This window comes from Megalops cyprinoides, chromosome 6, assembly GCF_013368585.1.
Source record: "Megalops cyprinoides isolate fMegCyp1 chromosome 6, fMegCyp1.pri, whole genome shotgun sequence".
Taxonomy (NCBI): domain Eukaryota; kingdom Metazoa; phylum Chordata; class Actinopteri; order Elopiformes; family Megalopidae; genus Megalops; species Megalops cyprinoides.
In genome coordinates, this window is record NC_050588.1 from 27,328,229 (window position 1) to 27,345,178 (window position 16,950).

The 16,950-nt window shown below is 43.4% G+C and overlaps 1 protein-coding gene across 2 annotated transcripts in view; it reads right to left on the reverse strand.

The window, feature by feature from the left end:
• atg7 (ATG7 autophagy related 7 homolog (S. cerevisiae)) overlaps positions 1 to 16,950 on the reverse strand; it is a 44,395-nt gene that overhangs the window by 4,357 nt on the left and 23,088 nt on the right. For both annotated transcript variants that reach the window (XM_036531142.1, XM_036531143.1), the window contains exon 18: positions 16,059 to 16,181. In XM_036531142.1, the coding sequence (XP_036387035.1) occupies positions 16,059 to 16,181 (123 nt within the window). The remainder of the gene's footprint in view (positions 1 to 16,058; positions 16,182 to 16,950) is intronic.

The following is a 16,950-nucleotide window of genomic DNA, read 5'->3' on the forward strand; positions in this document are numbered from 1 at the left end:
AGGACATTAGGCATCAAAGATAGTTCACTATTGCATTCAAGGCAACATATCCTTCCAGCACAAAATAAATAAGCTCCTTATTTTGCATAATCAGCTGACAGCCACGCATACCGCATTTATATGTTATTTTAAAAAATACCCCAGCTGACTGGTAAATGAATGGTAGTACTTTAGCAGGTTCAGGAAATTTCTGAAAGAAATTTTCAATATCAAGCACAGCCGGTTAAACTTAGAACAAAATTGGCTAAGCCAAAGTCAATCCTTTACCCAAATTGCTGCAGAAACATATTAGAAGATTGCAATCATGCAAACAACAGGAGGATCTGCAAACAATTATTTTTCTCCCTGGCCAAAAAAAACATGACCAACTTTGTGCTTACTTTCCCACAATAATATAACTGTCCACACTATCCAGCTACAGCACAACTGCCCTTGTAAAACAGATATTTTTGTGTTCTTATTTATCTGCTATAATGTATATGTGTGACATTAGAACAAACAACATGAAGTTGATAAAATGTTAGCATGGTATATAACTGGGTACAGGATAAGGGTGTGAGGTAACAAGACTGTATAAACTGAACAGCTTGAGAAAAATTCATTCTTCCACAGCTAGTCAGATAGACTAGAGAAGAAACCAGGTTCAACTCCAAACGAGAATGGAGTGAAGAGGAGTCCGAGGGCCGTTCTGTGTGGAGCTGCTCAGCGCAGAGGGTTCAGGGAAGGTGCAGCCAGTCAAAGACCGAAAAAAGTTTTAAAAAAAGGAGAAATCTGGTTTTAATATTAATACATGCGCTCACAGCCCAAGCCAGTCTGCCTCTCTGATACTTCTTTGTGTGGAAAGTCTCCACTCACAATAAAAAACCAAAACAAAATGAACTATGTCACACTCTCAGATACTCTCACCCGCGAGTTCTTGGTGATCCTTCTAAACCCTGATAATGAGGTCTGGTACTAATATGTAGGGTGGGCTTATTAATAGTGACGTCATCCTTCCCAGCACTGAATGCCTGGTACCGTTCTTCTCCATTTCGTGTTGCTTTCTCCATTAAGCAGTGCATTTGTCACTATCTACAGTGGTTAGGCAGCGGTAATTAAACTGGTGATAGAGAGGCCCCCTCAACCACTTACACATGCTGAGAGAGACACACCGTAGACCAAATCACAGATTACCACCAACTGGAGCTCCTAAATTGAAAGAACATCTGTTTTACAGACTAAAACCTAAAAAACATTTTTCAAATGTGTTCTGTGCCTTTTATCAGTGAGCCTGGCTGAAATGACTATAAGGACAGCGGTTTGGAGACCACACAGGGTGCTGTGATACACAATGTACCATGTTATCCTCATGAACTTCACGGGGTGGGGGGGCTGCACTGCAGAGGGTCATTAAAGGGCTGGAGTGGGCGGGATGGACAAAGGCCCTTGAGCCAATAAGAACAGGAGCTTCTCCTGCGGTTGTAATTTTACACTTGTGGCAGGTCTACTGCCTTAATGTACTTTCCCAGATAGTTTCCCACAAAAAACCTCAACAAATAGACAACAAGCTGCTTATCTGTCTGGATTTCAAGAACGATACGACTCCTTTAGGCTCATTATTTTTGATGGAGAGCTGTTTTTGTGACAAATATGAATGATAGCAAAAAACCCCCTGAACACTAATAGCAAAAAAGAACACTCATCCCTGTTAAAAGGGAGAAGGGATGAGTCCTTCACCTGGACCTTTCTTCCCTTTGCAGGCTGGAAAGGACTTGGAATGAAAAACACTCTCTCATAAATATTCTCGATGTGATCACTTCCTCTGGTTTCATTTGCTTGCTGTGGCCTCTCATCAGATAAACAGAGCAAACAAGCACATGCGCATGCACGTACGCACGCACGCACGCACGCTATTGGGCAACAAACAAAAAAAGCGTAACTAATGGCAAGTTCTGTCAACTGTAGCTAGATATTCTAATGTTCATGACTTCATCCTCGTGGAATAAACAATCTACTTACTCTTAAGGTTTTTACAGGACATTCATAGCTTCATTTCTCAGTGTGCCTACAGCACTCTCACTTCACACCATCCATCTCTGGATTAATGTTGTGTTTTTACCATTTCCTTCAGCAGCAAAGGCATCCTGTGGAACAAATATCTTCCAAAGAACACACCTGGACAACTTTTTAATGTTCACACTATTCTCATACATAGCAAAGCCGCACTTTGAGGATTGCAGAGTGCATGTGTAGTGCTTACACGTGGTCACTGTCCTGAATTGCATGTGAGTGAGTGTGTATGAGTGTGTGCCTGTTGTAATTGACATTAGAGGCTACTCTTGGAGTTGGCCCACCTCCAGTCCTAGTCAATCAGCTGGCCTGACAGTAAAGCCCAGGGCAGATGCTCTGGCCTGCCAAATCTGTAAACAGCTCTTTGTGCAACTGCGACTGCGGTTATCCAGGGAAAGGACCAGGAAAACAAAGCGAGTCCTAACAGAGGTGAACACAGCGCAGGTGTGTTAGTCATAACTTTCGTCTCAATATCACCCTCAGATGCAGCCATTTCATCCGGGAAAACTACCGGTGCCACAAAGAGAATGGGAAAGAACTCACCGAGGGTGAATTATGGAGGTTGTTCTTGGCAGATGTCTTAACCAATGAATTAATAAAAGATATGGTATCCTATTACATGTTTTCATTACAAACACATTTAATGTTTCTCGCCAACAAAGTGATTTACGTCCTTTAATTTCAAAAGGAGATTAACACAAATCTACAACTCTGAACAGAGATGCACAGCTACTCTGTCAGCTGCTTGGTTGACCACACATTTTTACTTGGTGGCAACAGCAAATCCCTTTGCTGGTAATGCCAAGCCCTTCCAGTAAGTTAACATGAGGGTGTTATTACTAAATACCTGCAGACCCAACTGGAAGCCTCCAGGAGGGACGTAAAGGAGTAGCGGTGGTGGGGCAGGCGGTGCAGGGAGGGATTCTGGCTCCCTCCAGCACTGCTCTGTGGTCGGAGAGGGGCTTCACCTCCAGGGTATGACGTGGGCAAAGCTGGCACGGCCTTCCACTTTGCTCTTGGGGGACCATCGTTAGCTCCAAGCCCCTCGCTACTGATGGAGTGGCTCCATGTCTCTCTGCACAAAGCTCTCTTTTATCACAGAGGGGTTTATGAAAATGCACTGAGAAGATTTGGAGGGTTCTTTCAAGTCACTCCAAGCAGCAGGCAGGCTATATATAAATTACCTTCAACAAAGAAAGGCTTTGTTGTAGATGCAATGAGCGAGCCCACGGCTTTTCCAACCGCAAGTCAATGTAGTCAAATTGTTCAAAGCAGATATGATGCCTTTTAAAGACCCTCCAACATTTGCATTCTATGGCTGAAATATATACGTTACATTCAGAGCTGAGGCTGACAAATGTACTGTACATGCTATGGTAACATCCTGCCCTGACAACCTACAACACAAAAATATTTGCCTGGTTTCCTGGAAATGCTCTGCTGATGATGGAAAAGAAAAAATATTAAGGGAAAATTCAGTGCCAATGACACAACCTCCATACGGAAGAGCTCATACAGAAGAGTCTCTTGAGAGAAAACTTAACAGTATCTCTCTCTCTCACTCACTCACTCAGTCACTCTATCACTCACTCATTCACTCTTATCTCACTCATTCAGCAACTAAATGTAAATCAACAATTCAAAACAACAATTCACACAATTCAATAAGTGAATGTGAATTCAGACAAGTGAATGTGCCCTCCTACGTCACATCATGGCGTAAATGCTGTCCTTTCGGTGGTGATACAGTTCGTCAGAACTGAAGGAACGTATGCACAGTGTATCTTCCAGTTCTGGTGGGTATTGCCATATTTGTTCAAAACAAAAGTAAAACAAGTTGTCCCTGCCTATGCAACCCCCCCACCCCCTCCCCAGCCCCACCCCCCACACGCGAAACGGGAGAGTCTCTTTTCACCAGCATGTCCGCTGGAAGCAGTTTTGACTTTTCCCCGTGTTCTCAGCCTCAGGGTCTCAGGGGAGAACACACTGATCTGGGGTCTGAACATGGTGTTCACTTGCAGACCCATGGAGACCTGGAAACACAGAAGAATGGCAGGAAGAGGCTGGTCCACACCTCATAGCACCTCCCCAGATGCCATTTCCTCAGTACTGAGAAAAAGGCCCTGCAGCCTGTCACGGATCGCTACCTCCCTAACTTGAAATCCCTCCTAAACTCCCAAAGTGTGTGTGGAGGTAAGGGAGATATGCCCTGGCCTAGTGAGTATGTTGTGTGAATGTCACGGTATGTGAAAAGAAAATGGAAAAAAAAAATCAAAAAAACAGAAATAGGCATGAGGCAGACCTCGAACCCCTGACAGTGGAACTCACCCTGTCTCGCTAGCTCCCCTGCTTGCCCTAGGCCAGTGATGATGTGTGCAGCTGTGCCAAAGGGAAAAAAAAAAACAAACCACCCATGTCTGTGGGTGTATTTGGGTGAGTGCAAGATGTGTAACCCTGATCCTAACAAGCCAAGATGCTGTTGGGCTAGTCCTAACATCTACCTTTGTAACATACCACAACTTAAAGCCACCCCCCCTCATGAGCGTAACAGTGATATACAAACGCTCCATTAAGAGAATGGCCCATGGTTCAGTAACCTTATTGAGACTGACACTTCATCATCGCCTCCTTGCTGACGTTCCGCAGAGCACTGGTGACATTCTGCACCTGTGACTCACAAACAAACAGAGCTCGTCTCTGGAAAGACTCCTGCCCACACCTGGGGCGTTTATGGAGATATCAATGTGTGCACTTATACTGCTTATGAAGGTAAGTGTCTACCAATTGTGATTATGACTGTTCTACATAGTATTTATGAAGCCATCAGAGCATCTACCTGTGATGGCTACAAAGAGGTCAGATAGTACTCTTACAGTGTTTATGGGAGAGACAATGTGTGCCTTCATCAACAGGCCAGAGAGAATAATTTCAGTGTTTATGGGGAAAAAACAATTTTTAAATCTGTACTTTTACAAACATGCAAGAGTGTACACTCTCAGGGTTTATGAAGACTCTGAAGATTGAGTGTCTGCCATAAGTGTTTATGAGTAGGCGAAAGGGTCTACCTGTTGTGTTTAAGAGTCTGCAGTGTACACTTGCGGTGTTTACAAAGGGGTCAGAGCACAGTTTGATACTCAGTAGGGGGAGAGGGGCTGGTGGTGGGAACAGAGTTAACCTGCAGGTCCCAGCTGGGGGTCGAGGAGATGTTTTATTTTCATTACAGCACAAGTCAGGCAATCCAAACAAAGGCTGCCACACCGGCGAGGGAGCTGAAGGCACACGGGCCAGCGTGGAAGGGAAATCTTCCAGACAGATCTTGCGCAGAAGGCCCTGGGTTTTCCCCTTCGCAGCGGCCCCTGATTTACTGGCATGTCTAGGCTTTTCATCATCTCCCGGCCTTCAGCAGCTAATCTCCAGCAGCTCCCGCCCCTCCAAACCAATTTCACATCCATTCCCCCAGGAACGTGACTCACACCCCAGCTCCGCTTCGGCTCCGCAAACTAAACAAAACACCACAAACACAGAGTTGCGCAGATCTGCACACCAGCACCCCGAAGGCAGGATCTCTCCCCGTTTCTCTCTCCAGCAGATTCACGTAAATACCAGCTACAAAAACAAATGCAGTCTCTCCAGGGTGTGGTAGCCGAGCAAAGTACAGCTGTGGTTTGTTGTTTCTCTGGACATAGGGTTGCTTGACTTGACTTGGCTTGACTTGATTCTGTCTCTCTCTCTCTCCCTCTCTCTCTCTGTCTATCCCCCCTCTGATTCAGTGACACATTTCCTGCCCTACATATCCAGCCAAACACTTCCAAACGATTAGAGTTCTTGTGTATTCCGGTGTCAGCTCAACTTTCCTATCAAATGAATAAAAGGCAACTGACCTAACAGAATAAAAATAAACTGAACCCCAATACTCAGCCTGAAAAACACCTTTGTTAAATCACCATACGCATACAAAGTGAGCTTGGATTATGCCATGTACTGCCTTTCATTAAAAAGTTTGAAGATTACTAGGCCCTGAATCTAATGAAACATATTACTTCTGGTAGATGAATAAGCAGCAAGATTTTATGTACATAATCTTTCATTCTGAACACATAAAACTGCACTGAGAAACACCCCAACAGCCCACTGGCAGTTCTCCAAGGTTGAAGGAGGGTGTGTTCTATTGTTTGTATAACTCCCACTTTACGAAAATGGAAAAAAAAGTGGTCTGCCTTTTTTGACCCACTGCTAAATCACATACAACGCCTTAGAAAAGATACACAACAGAGAGAACTAGTATCGCTCACATAATCTTTGGACCAAACAAATATATATATTTAGCAAAATGTGCCATTTACTCCTGTAGGATATCCACCTGGCTTGCACTTCTAAAGGGTGAATGTACTAAACATTGTTCTATTTGCCAACCAAGGCCAATTTACAATAATTAAGTATGTTAATCAGGTAAGCTGCAATTAACCAACACAACAGTAAAATAGCCCCCTTTTATCTCTAAATTGGAGGTAAATTATCTTTCAATATTACAGTTTGTCCTTGCTTTTCCAAATGATGATTATTGTTGTTAGCAATGCTAAAAAATGTTGGTTTTATATCCAAAAAATGTGAACTGTCAGTATTCTCTGCCCTTACAAGGACCTGTTTGCAAGAAGAGGGTTTTTTATTTGGTAATGGACATGGTAAAAATACCAAGGTCCCTAAACCATTCAATAGGCATTTTTCGATTGTGTTTTCATATGTCTTTTATAATAATAAAGGACAGTTACAATGATGACTTGTCAATCTACTCATAACTAGGAATACAGTGTACAGCAATACAGCATTGGTGCCATGGGCAAGACGACATCAGCAAATGCTCAAATAATAATCCACTGAGTCAATGTCCAGCTAACTAGTCATGATACTAAATGTGGTGATTTAAACAGCAGTAGCATTTATTATGATGATGTTATCACTTCAACTTTGAAGCACTGATTGAAATTCTCTCTGACTTCAAGCAGGTATGTTTACTTGAGGAACTTGGCACCTGCTTTTCACACCTCCAAAAAAATAAGGCAAATCTAGAGCACACAGACAGGTGACTTTCTGGTCTTAAAAACAAAAGATACAGTCCACTACAGTCGATGGTGTCTTCAAAACTGGCCCCCTGTCACCACATAACTGAGTCCTCTCTTCAGTCACCTAGCTTGGTTTGATTTCTTTCACATCTCTTGGAAGTTTTTACCCACTAAGGTTGACATTCATTAAGCCATCAAGAACCAATCCAGAGACCCATACTGAATCTACGCTGGTAAGGACACACTATGTGTCAACAGTGATTATCACAAATGAGATATGACAGGAGAACTTTAGTTTGGGAGTTGTGTTTGATAGTCTAGCAAAATACCAGACAACAACTCTTTTTCAAGGGTCTTGCACTATTGTGCAATATTATATACTTTATACATTACATACATCATATGTAAGCATAAGGGCAGAATGCAGCAAAGCCCCAGTAAATGTCATTGTTAATGACTGCACACACCAATGCAAACATATAGAAAACATATGCAAAATATACTGTTGGAAAGCAACTTTGCTAGCCGGTTTGCCAGACCTGAAAATGTTCAATATATTTGATATAAATGCCACTAAAATCTTACTCCAGGTGCGTCTTAAAACTAATTTCAATTACCAAAACATAATGATGGTCCTCTGTGATTAGAAAAAAACACACTCAAACTGACAAACAAATAGTAAATCAGGCAATGGGGGGAGAGCAGAATGCCATCTGAAACAGTATCAAAGGGAGTGTGATCGATGCCACTGGTTTCCCAAATCACAAAGAAGATTAATGGAGGCTGCAGCTTAATCGAACCGTGACAGTAAATACGAGCGACCTAATTTCCAGATAAAAAGCTTTCTCCGAGTTCGATTAAGAAAATGAATTGGCTCGCAAAGCGGGCAAATGGATATCACATGAGCAAAACCAACACCACAGCATCATTAGCCTTGCTCAGTAATAGAGCACATATTCAGATTAGAGCTTGATCCAAGTGCTCTCGACAAACTTGAGCACAATGAGTGCTGAAATGCAGCGGGTAAGTTCAATGTGCCTTAATACAAATAACTGCACTTTCTGCTTAATGACTCTGTCTAAAAGTCCATGCTTTAGGATCATTTCCAATCTCCAGGCCTAAAGAATGTAGTAATATTTGGAAAATTGCTGTCACAAGCTTGGTTCGTGCGTACGTGCATGACTGTGTGTGTGTGTTGGGGGGAGTGTGCCATTAATACACAATGAAACACATTACACGTACAGTGAAATTACTCGAGTGAAACTGCTTTGAAACAAGTGCTGTTGAAATTCATTAGGTCACAGTTAAAAGAAACTTGATCACTGCAATTGGTTTAGTCATACCCTGTATGGTGGGGAATGAAGCCAGATAGGTGAGATGGTCCCTTCAGACTCTGTCAGTGAAAGACCATATTCTGAACCATGTGATTCTGGGGCTGAAAATGAGCAAGTATGAAATGAACAGAGGACTGGATGCCCCCATCCTAAGCATGCGCACAGCACTCACAGGTGTCTGCACTTAAACTCCCATCATGCCTTTGTCCTGTACCCTTAATGAGCTCATGAGCAATGTCTGAGCTAGTAAAGAATGGTCTGTGACTCCAGGATGTTCCAGCCAAGACCACAAAGCCCATCCGTCAGTCAGGAGTACCCGAAATGTTACCCCATTCATAGAAAACAATACCTGACACAGACAAAACCATTCATTCCAGGCAGGGCTTTCTCCCAACCATTGTGCAGCCCCTCATCTTTTGCTGCTGTAATCCAACTGCCCTGCAGTATTGTAAAGAGTGAAAATTGGATTACTGCAGCTAAAAATGGCATGTTTCTGAAGAAAAAAAGATTATTCAAATAACCAGGTCAGCTACAGTCACTTTCTTGCATATTCAGATACTACCCATTAATGTATTTTACAGATTTTACACTAAAAATTGCAAGCCAAAGAACCAGTGCTGACCCAGTTGTTGGCACAAATTTAGTTAAACTATTCCATACTTTTCTTGCTTCCAGTCTGTCGTATAATGACCCAAGTATGGAATATTATATGAACTTGTGTGACAGAATGACTGTGTGTTTTAACTACAGAGCAGTTGTGTAAAAGGAGAAGCAGGTAAGGCGTGGTAGGACAGTGTTACCCGTAGGTGTGGATGTGAAGCTCTGGGGCTCTATTTTAGGTGTTCAACAAAGAAAAAAACGTCCCTTAAAAGGCGTCTGCAGGTAGAAACCTGCCCACATTTTAATTACATGTGTGATTTACATCCAAAGCCACCTGCCAGCCAGCAGATGTGTGGTCACTGGTCAGAGCTGCAGTCAACAGCAGCCATGCCTACAAGCTCTTTACAGGTTGGCCTTTGTGGGAAAACACTCATTAAAAGCCGAAACTTTAATGGGGAATACTGGAGGGGATTCAAAGACTTAGGAACATCAGTTGAACACAGCACAGCTTCTGAAAACCTAATCTTTATCTTGGATCAGGGAAAGCTTCTAATTCAGAGGACAGGGGCCTTAACTACAGGCTTTATGCGCTGAGATGCTGATCCTATGTTAAGACCACCGCAAAAAGGATGGTCTCTGCAAGACTATTTTGAGCTAACTATCTCCTTTGTGAGAGTAAGACAGTTGAAATTAGGAAAGAAAATTGGTTTACAAGATTTACCAACAATGACTGCGAAATTACCAATTTGTTGAAAATGCAGCTAATGTGACTTTATCCAGTTTAGGATCATTATGTTTGGCACATGTAGGGCAGATTACGTATTACATATATGAATCCAATGAAAATTTTCTAGGATTATGAAATATAAAATGACACCTTGCTGTCTCTGGCACTTCCTGGAAAAACAGCCTCCGACCACAGATATAAAAACAAAAACACAATACTATGACTTGCTTTGTATTGCCTTTCGTATTGTCCCAACATTTCGAAAAACCACACATACTACAAAGACTGTCTTTGTAGGCAAAAGGGGAAGCTGGAGTGGAAAAATAGTGGCAGAGCATGCCACACCTCTGTTTGAGGGAAAAATAAAAAAACACGCGGACGATCCTATCTTTCCGTTCCATGTGTCGGGAGAACAATCAATGAGAGATAAGAGGTGCAGGCCTGCTCCCATGGGGCAATGCTAGAGGGATCCAGAAGAGATTAACAGCGCTCTCTGCCAGGAACAGGTCTGATCCGGCCATGCACAAAAAACCTGATAAAACACGAGGCGGGTCATCAAGAAAACATCTGAACATCTATCAGGATTGAGGTTTCAAACAGGCTCCAGGGTGGGACACCTCCCCCCCCCCCAGGCCTTCACCTGCTCCACTTACACCAAGGAGGTGAGTACGCCCGAGTACATGAACACACTGCAAGCATGAGTGCATACTGCAGGCTCTTCAGTCCCAGCGCTTGCCATGTCCCAGGCATGTCTGATATTGCAAGGCCATGCGAAACTGCTTACTAGTGGGCCCTTCACAGCCAGCGGGGGCAGAAACGCGCATACCCATTCACATTGCAGAGTAAATAATAGTCACCCACCTGTAATGTGATACACTGTCCATACTGTCCACACAGCATGGCTGAAGGCATTAATCATTCATACCGCCACGGCAACCATGCCATGTATAGAACCCACACCACCACTCCGACAAGGGCAGGCAGGCCCTGCGACTCCTCTAGGCCGCAACCAGAGACGAGTCAGAGGGAGTGGCCTGTCTCATGGCTATAGGATTACTTTACATGCCTAATACATTATTAAAGACTCCATACTTGTTTGAAGAAGAACAGACCACTTCCTGCAACTTCATTCTTTTATTTTCTGTCAAAATTCTCAAAGGTACTTGTGAGGTGCTGATCCATTAAGACCTTGCAAACAGTAAAGGATATTTTACATTACATTTTGTCATTTAGCATCTAATAAAGTTGCATGAAAGAAGGTATGTACAGGACACAGCGGACCACATCCAAACATGTAAGCTGCTTTAACACTGTGACAAGTAATAACTAGCACACACATGCTTAAATAAATTCACGTGACATAAATAAGTGCAATACAGCAGTACAACATACCGTTCGATAAGACTACACTAATAAGATCAAAAGTATTTGGTAGCACTAGTAGAAGGCTGTCCTTTTCTACAGCACTGTTTTTTCCCCAACACACCACCCTAAATGTTATTGTGCTTCAGGAACTCAGGAGGTGTTCTGAATGCCACACACGGTTGTGGTCTTCAGGCAGCGAGCATATGGCGGGGCCCGGTGCACCCCCCCCACCCCCCGTAGGGAAGGAGGGGGCTCAAATTAGAGCCATGGGCCTTCAGTCTGACTCACCCCTGATGAATCAGCGACACTTGGCAGAGAAAACAAAAACGTTAACGTGAACGAGGAGTCCACCGTGGACACTACGACTGTGAACAAATCGTAAAACGATTCCGTTAACAAACTGCTGTAGAACATCCAGCACGTTCTGTGCGATTTTAATCTCACACATGGTGTCATTTTATATTGAATCACACACAGCCCAAATCCACAAAAGACACAAACAGTGAAAAACAGCACGGGGCTTTTTTCCCTAAACTGGACTTACATCTGGTTATCATTTTAGCTAGTAGCAACCAACTAGTGTTTTCGCCACAGCAGTACCACCTACGGGCCCATTTAGCTCGCAGCTGTTCACTTGATACCAAACAGGCATTATAAAACTCCCCAGCCCAGATTACAAAAGCAGCTTTATCAACATGTCATTTGTGAGCGTGTTGTGCAATTTCTTCCACAACTCTGGAGATTAGAGGCGAATGACAACAGCCGATGATTAGTCGAATGACTATAAAGCTGCTGTTTAATGGCTCGCTCCGCATCGACTCTGCTGGGAAACTTGGGAAGGGGGATTATCTCGCCTTGCGCTGGCTCGCTGCATCGACGCACTCTGCTCCGGTTTCAGCTCCGTACTCGAACCGCCCGGCTGGGAGATACGGGCAAAGTCTGAGGTCCCTAATGAGGAGAGAGGCTGTCCACTCAGGCTCTCAGCGGGAGGCTGGGAGATCAAAGTGGTATTGGCTTCATGAGCGCATGCACCACTGGAACCCTACTGTGATGTTAGCTCTTAAATGTTTGTCTTGTGTCCTCAGTTCTCACTGCCGCATTGAATCGATACAGAAATGCAGATCTAATAAAAAAACAAAACAGACACGTTCACTGATTTGAGTACATAAGCTGAAACGCTTGAATAATTTTCTACTTTTAAATATTTGTGACAATACTGTCTGTCAAGTATTATAACTGATCTGGCTTCATACCAGTATAAAATTAGGAACATAAGATGAGTGGTAAAATACCAATTATGTAGAATTATAATGCATGACTATATGAATCTGAATATGTATATATATATATATATATATATATATATATATAGATATATATATATATGTATGAATGCCCCATTACTGTCACATGCACACTACAGCATAATTTCCTGAGTTTTTCTACATGCTCTAAAATTACTTTCTCATTTTTTTCCATGGGCTAAAAATGCTTTACACAGCTTTTGAACCAGTCAGCACTACCGTGAAATGTGAAGACTTGAAAGATTCATAGAAAATTGAGTAATGGAACAAACAGAAATGTATTCTACTCGCTGAGTGTACAACAGGGGCCTTCTTAGTGACGTGGATGGGCACTGAATGTGGGAGGGACTGAATGCAGAACAGGCCTGACACAAACAGAGACCCTTTGTGTCTAGTGTCAAAAAATCTTTGTTCCCTATTCAGCCACGGCCCTACTAATAGATAACGGGATCATTCACTGAACTTCAAATGAGATCTGGAGGAGGGTGATAGATTTGTTGGGGGAGACAATGCTGTCAAGATGGAAAACGACCAGGCTGAATCACATAAAAAATACATAAATAAAACAAACAAAAAAAAAAAACAAGAAATCAGAACATATCTAATTGTGGCAGAGGGCTAAAAATTGGTCTGACTTCAAGTTTAGCACGGCAACATGATCAGAATGTGCTTGAGCGGGCGAGGCAAACGGCGTGGCAGTGAACGGAAGCGTGCGTTCGTCACCGAGTTTGGGAGCGGGGAAAAAAGTTCAGCTCAGAGGCTGAGCGAGTGAGTCACACAGCCCTACAAACAGACGGGTGTTTATCCTGACAGGCAGAGTTCCTGGACCCCAGACGAGGAGCCCACGCGGGGACCGCAGCTCACTTCCTACGAGTGGGCTGAAATACGGCTTCCTTCACGGACGCGCTCAATCAGCGCTCGGAGCGACAGCACTCTCCGGCGGCGTGACCTCAGGAACGTGCGGAACCCGCTCTCCGCCACGCCCGCCTCTGGTCCCGGTCTGAGCGGAATGACACGCCGAGACATCCTGGCCTGATTGCTTGATGGCATCAGCACAGGATGGGAGGTCTCCGCACTAGAGAAGGGGGGGAGGGGGGTGGGGCTGGATTATGCAACCTGCCAAATCCTCACTGTACTCAACCCCCATTTTTGCTTTCACCATTCAGCAAACTGTGTTTAGTTAATACAGTACTGTGTACAAAAATCTGCCCATAGATCAACAGAAACAGAGACCTTTGAAATGAGGTAGGGTCCTTTAGAGAGTTTAAAGCCAGCCCTGACACAGTCCTAAAGACATTCTAGACTACAGATCATTTACTGAGCCTAGCTGGGCTGAATGGCCTATTCTTATCCTCTGTGTTGTTATAAATGAGCTGGTCATATGCATTTCTTTCCTCATTTTGTGCAGGTGTAGCGCTACTTCCAGCCTCCTTTTTCTACTCATGACGTCTGAGGCAGGCACACTGCTTAGTCTCTCATTTCCGAACAGCATCTGTGTGATCCCTGTTTTCCATGTGGGGGGGGGGGGGGGCTCAGGTTCATCCCAGTATGCATTGAGAGAAGACCTGTCTCCACTCCCCTTTCCTCCGCTGGCCCGTGTCCAAATATACACTCCACATCCGTCTTCACAAAGGGGTCATTCATACGGCAACATAAAGAGCAGCAAACACAATCGGTAGAAACTAGATGAACTTACACGAGGATTCCAAAAGCACTTTGCTGCCATGTTAAAAAAACACACTTTCCATCTTTCCTAAAATAGCTCTAAAATATGCAGATAATACTCCTGCTGGACCTAGTGCCGTCTTGTATGACGAAAGTGAATGACTTGCTCTACATAATATATCTAACATATGGGATAAAGAGTGCAAAGCTGGGAGTATAAATAGATTTTTCCATTCTTAACATATACATATACAGACATATGGAACTCACTAAATACCCTATAAACCTGCTATTTACATTCTCTAGGTTTTATAATCACTTAACTGGTTTATTTACTTTGTATTTATGCCCTTATGACTCATTTACTCTCAGCCACCATATGAATATAAGCCTTAAGTCTTCAACTCTATGGAAATGACAGTTTGTTCCAATACACTAAAGTCGTGAATTTTTATTTGTTAATTAAAAACAAAAAAAAAACTTGAAGAAAAAAGTAACTGAAATATTAAATATCTATTCACATTTATCATTTTACAGTGCATTTCACTTGGCTATGTATCCACAGCATTCTTCAGCCCTCCAGAATGTTCAGTTCCTAGAACCTTCTACTACTGTGAGAGAGAGCTGTGTGCTGACGTGGGATTTTCCCACAGTTTCAAGCCCTCCATGAAGCCATATTTGTCATAAGAGAGTCTTGATGAAGCTGTATACCAACCTCCGACTGTTGTCAGAAAACACTGAATGTTCCAAAGAAACCAAATGAAACCCAGATGTACGGCTCCCGGGCCAAGAATGGCAAATAAAAGGGGTTAGATCTGGTGCTATGGACGACAGTTCTCCAAATCAACTCAAAATACCTTCCCTGAAAGTGAACTTTACTGCCATACCACGGATTGCTGCAGTTTCTGCATTCATACCTTCACTGTTACTGTGTGCGTATTTTCATCGTTTGTTGTACAGCTCTTTAGTCATGTACCCAGGGGAGTGTTGCTCATAAAATTACTTGCATTAAAGAGGGAGAAAACTCTGCACGCTCCTCACCCAGTACTCTTACTCTCTACATTATATGAGTCAGTGAGCTCAAGAGCGCTACAAAACATAAATAATTTCTGATATGAAAAAAAAGATCAGCTAATATGCAGCATGACTTGATACAACCAAGGCAATCCAAACAGTTGAAGGGACTTCCCCAACTCAGGGTCTAGGAGTTGACTGGTACGGACCATCATTCACTTACACTATCTCAAAACCAGATGCTCTGCATGCAAAGACAAGCCCAATTTTTCCTTAAAAACAAATGAGCTAGCTCAGAGAGATTCTGGGGGCTACCCAACCCAGAGTTCAAAGGGCTCTGTCACTGCTAGGGTTCAGGTTCCCAGATGTTCACTATTCAGGACAACACAAGAAAGGCAGGCAAGTTACAACAGTCTTTATTAATATTTTCTTCAAATAACCAAAGGCTGTTACTAATATGAAATGATATACCTGTTCTGTCACACCAAGACAATGCTACAGAGAGTTCACTATCCTGACTCTGATTAGATTCTCACGTTCATATGGCCTTGCTGTGTTATTCCTGGGGATTAAGTCCATTCCAAGTTACATAAGATAAGGTAAAATACCCATTCAAAGAAGTTTGTCATGATGGTAAGTTGGAGAACTTTATAACAGAAAGTGTGTACGCACATGCACAGACACACGTGTGCATGCGCGCCCACACACACACACACACACACACACACACACACACACATACCCACACCCACACAGACACACAGACACACACAGACACACACAGGGTGAGGTGTTTCAACTCTGAAATTGGCGGGTTTCCCCCATGTGGTGGTTACTCAATTTAGATGAGACTTTAACTACCAGACACCACCTGGCACACCACGCAGGTGAAGTGCCGTGGGTGGAGGTGACGGGAAAGGTGAGTCAGGTGTGCTCTTACCTCCGCTGCCTGAGTCTCCTGGTGTAGGAGGGTCAGACCAGTCAGGTCCTCCAGGAAGGAATGGGAGGAGTTGAAGACTTTGGACAAGAACTGGAAGCCCTCTCGCTCATAGTGATCCAGTACCTATAATGTAGCAAAGCAGACAAGGCTAGTTTTGTAAACGTTTAATTAAAGAAGGGACACTGCAAGGCTCACAGTACCTTTAGCAGAAGCTCATTTGGTTCGTTCATTGGCTGGACTGGCAATAAACAGAGCACAGCTCTGCACTTCCCACACAAAAAGTACAGATACTACTTCTGAGTGCCGCAGACATCTGGCACCATTGCATGTTAATGTGGAACAACTAAGGCCCCATCTCTGTCACCAACCCTCTGACAGTCCTTCTGCACAATGACAGTGATCCCATTCAGAGCATTTACTGGCCATTCTCTACGGAGATAAAGTTTCTCCAGCCCCAAGATGAACATCGCTGAGAACACTGGCAGATGAAATGGCGTCAGCTTTACAGGAACCAGACACACCAAAGGACTAAGCCCCGGCATTCTGTCCGTTATGTTACAACTTTTTAAAAAGCATTTTCTCTTTAAAAAGCAAGTCAGCAGTTAATATCTATTGTATAAGACACAATCCAAGTCATTCAACTGTATTTACATGTCAGAGGAGTGATACTTCCAATAAACTAACCCCTTCTCCTAACACCATGGAAACAGAAGCAATGGAACCTTTACAAGATTTCATTATGTTTTCCAGAACTGTATCCCATGATTCCAAGCTTTGACTGATGCGGCCCATAAAACCCTAGCAACCATGTGACACAGGGGGATGCACATCTGGTTTACATAAGCCTCTCACAGTTAGATGTGGTACGCCCTCTGCTTCTCATAACTACCCT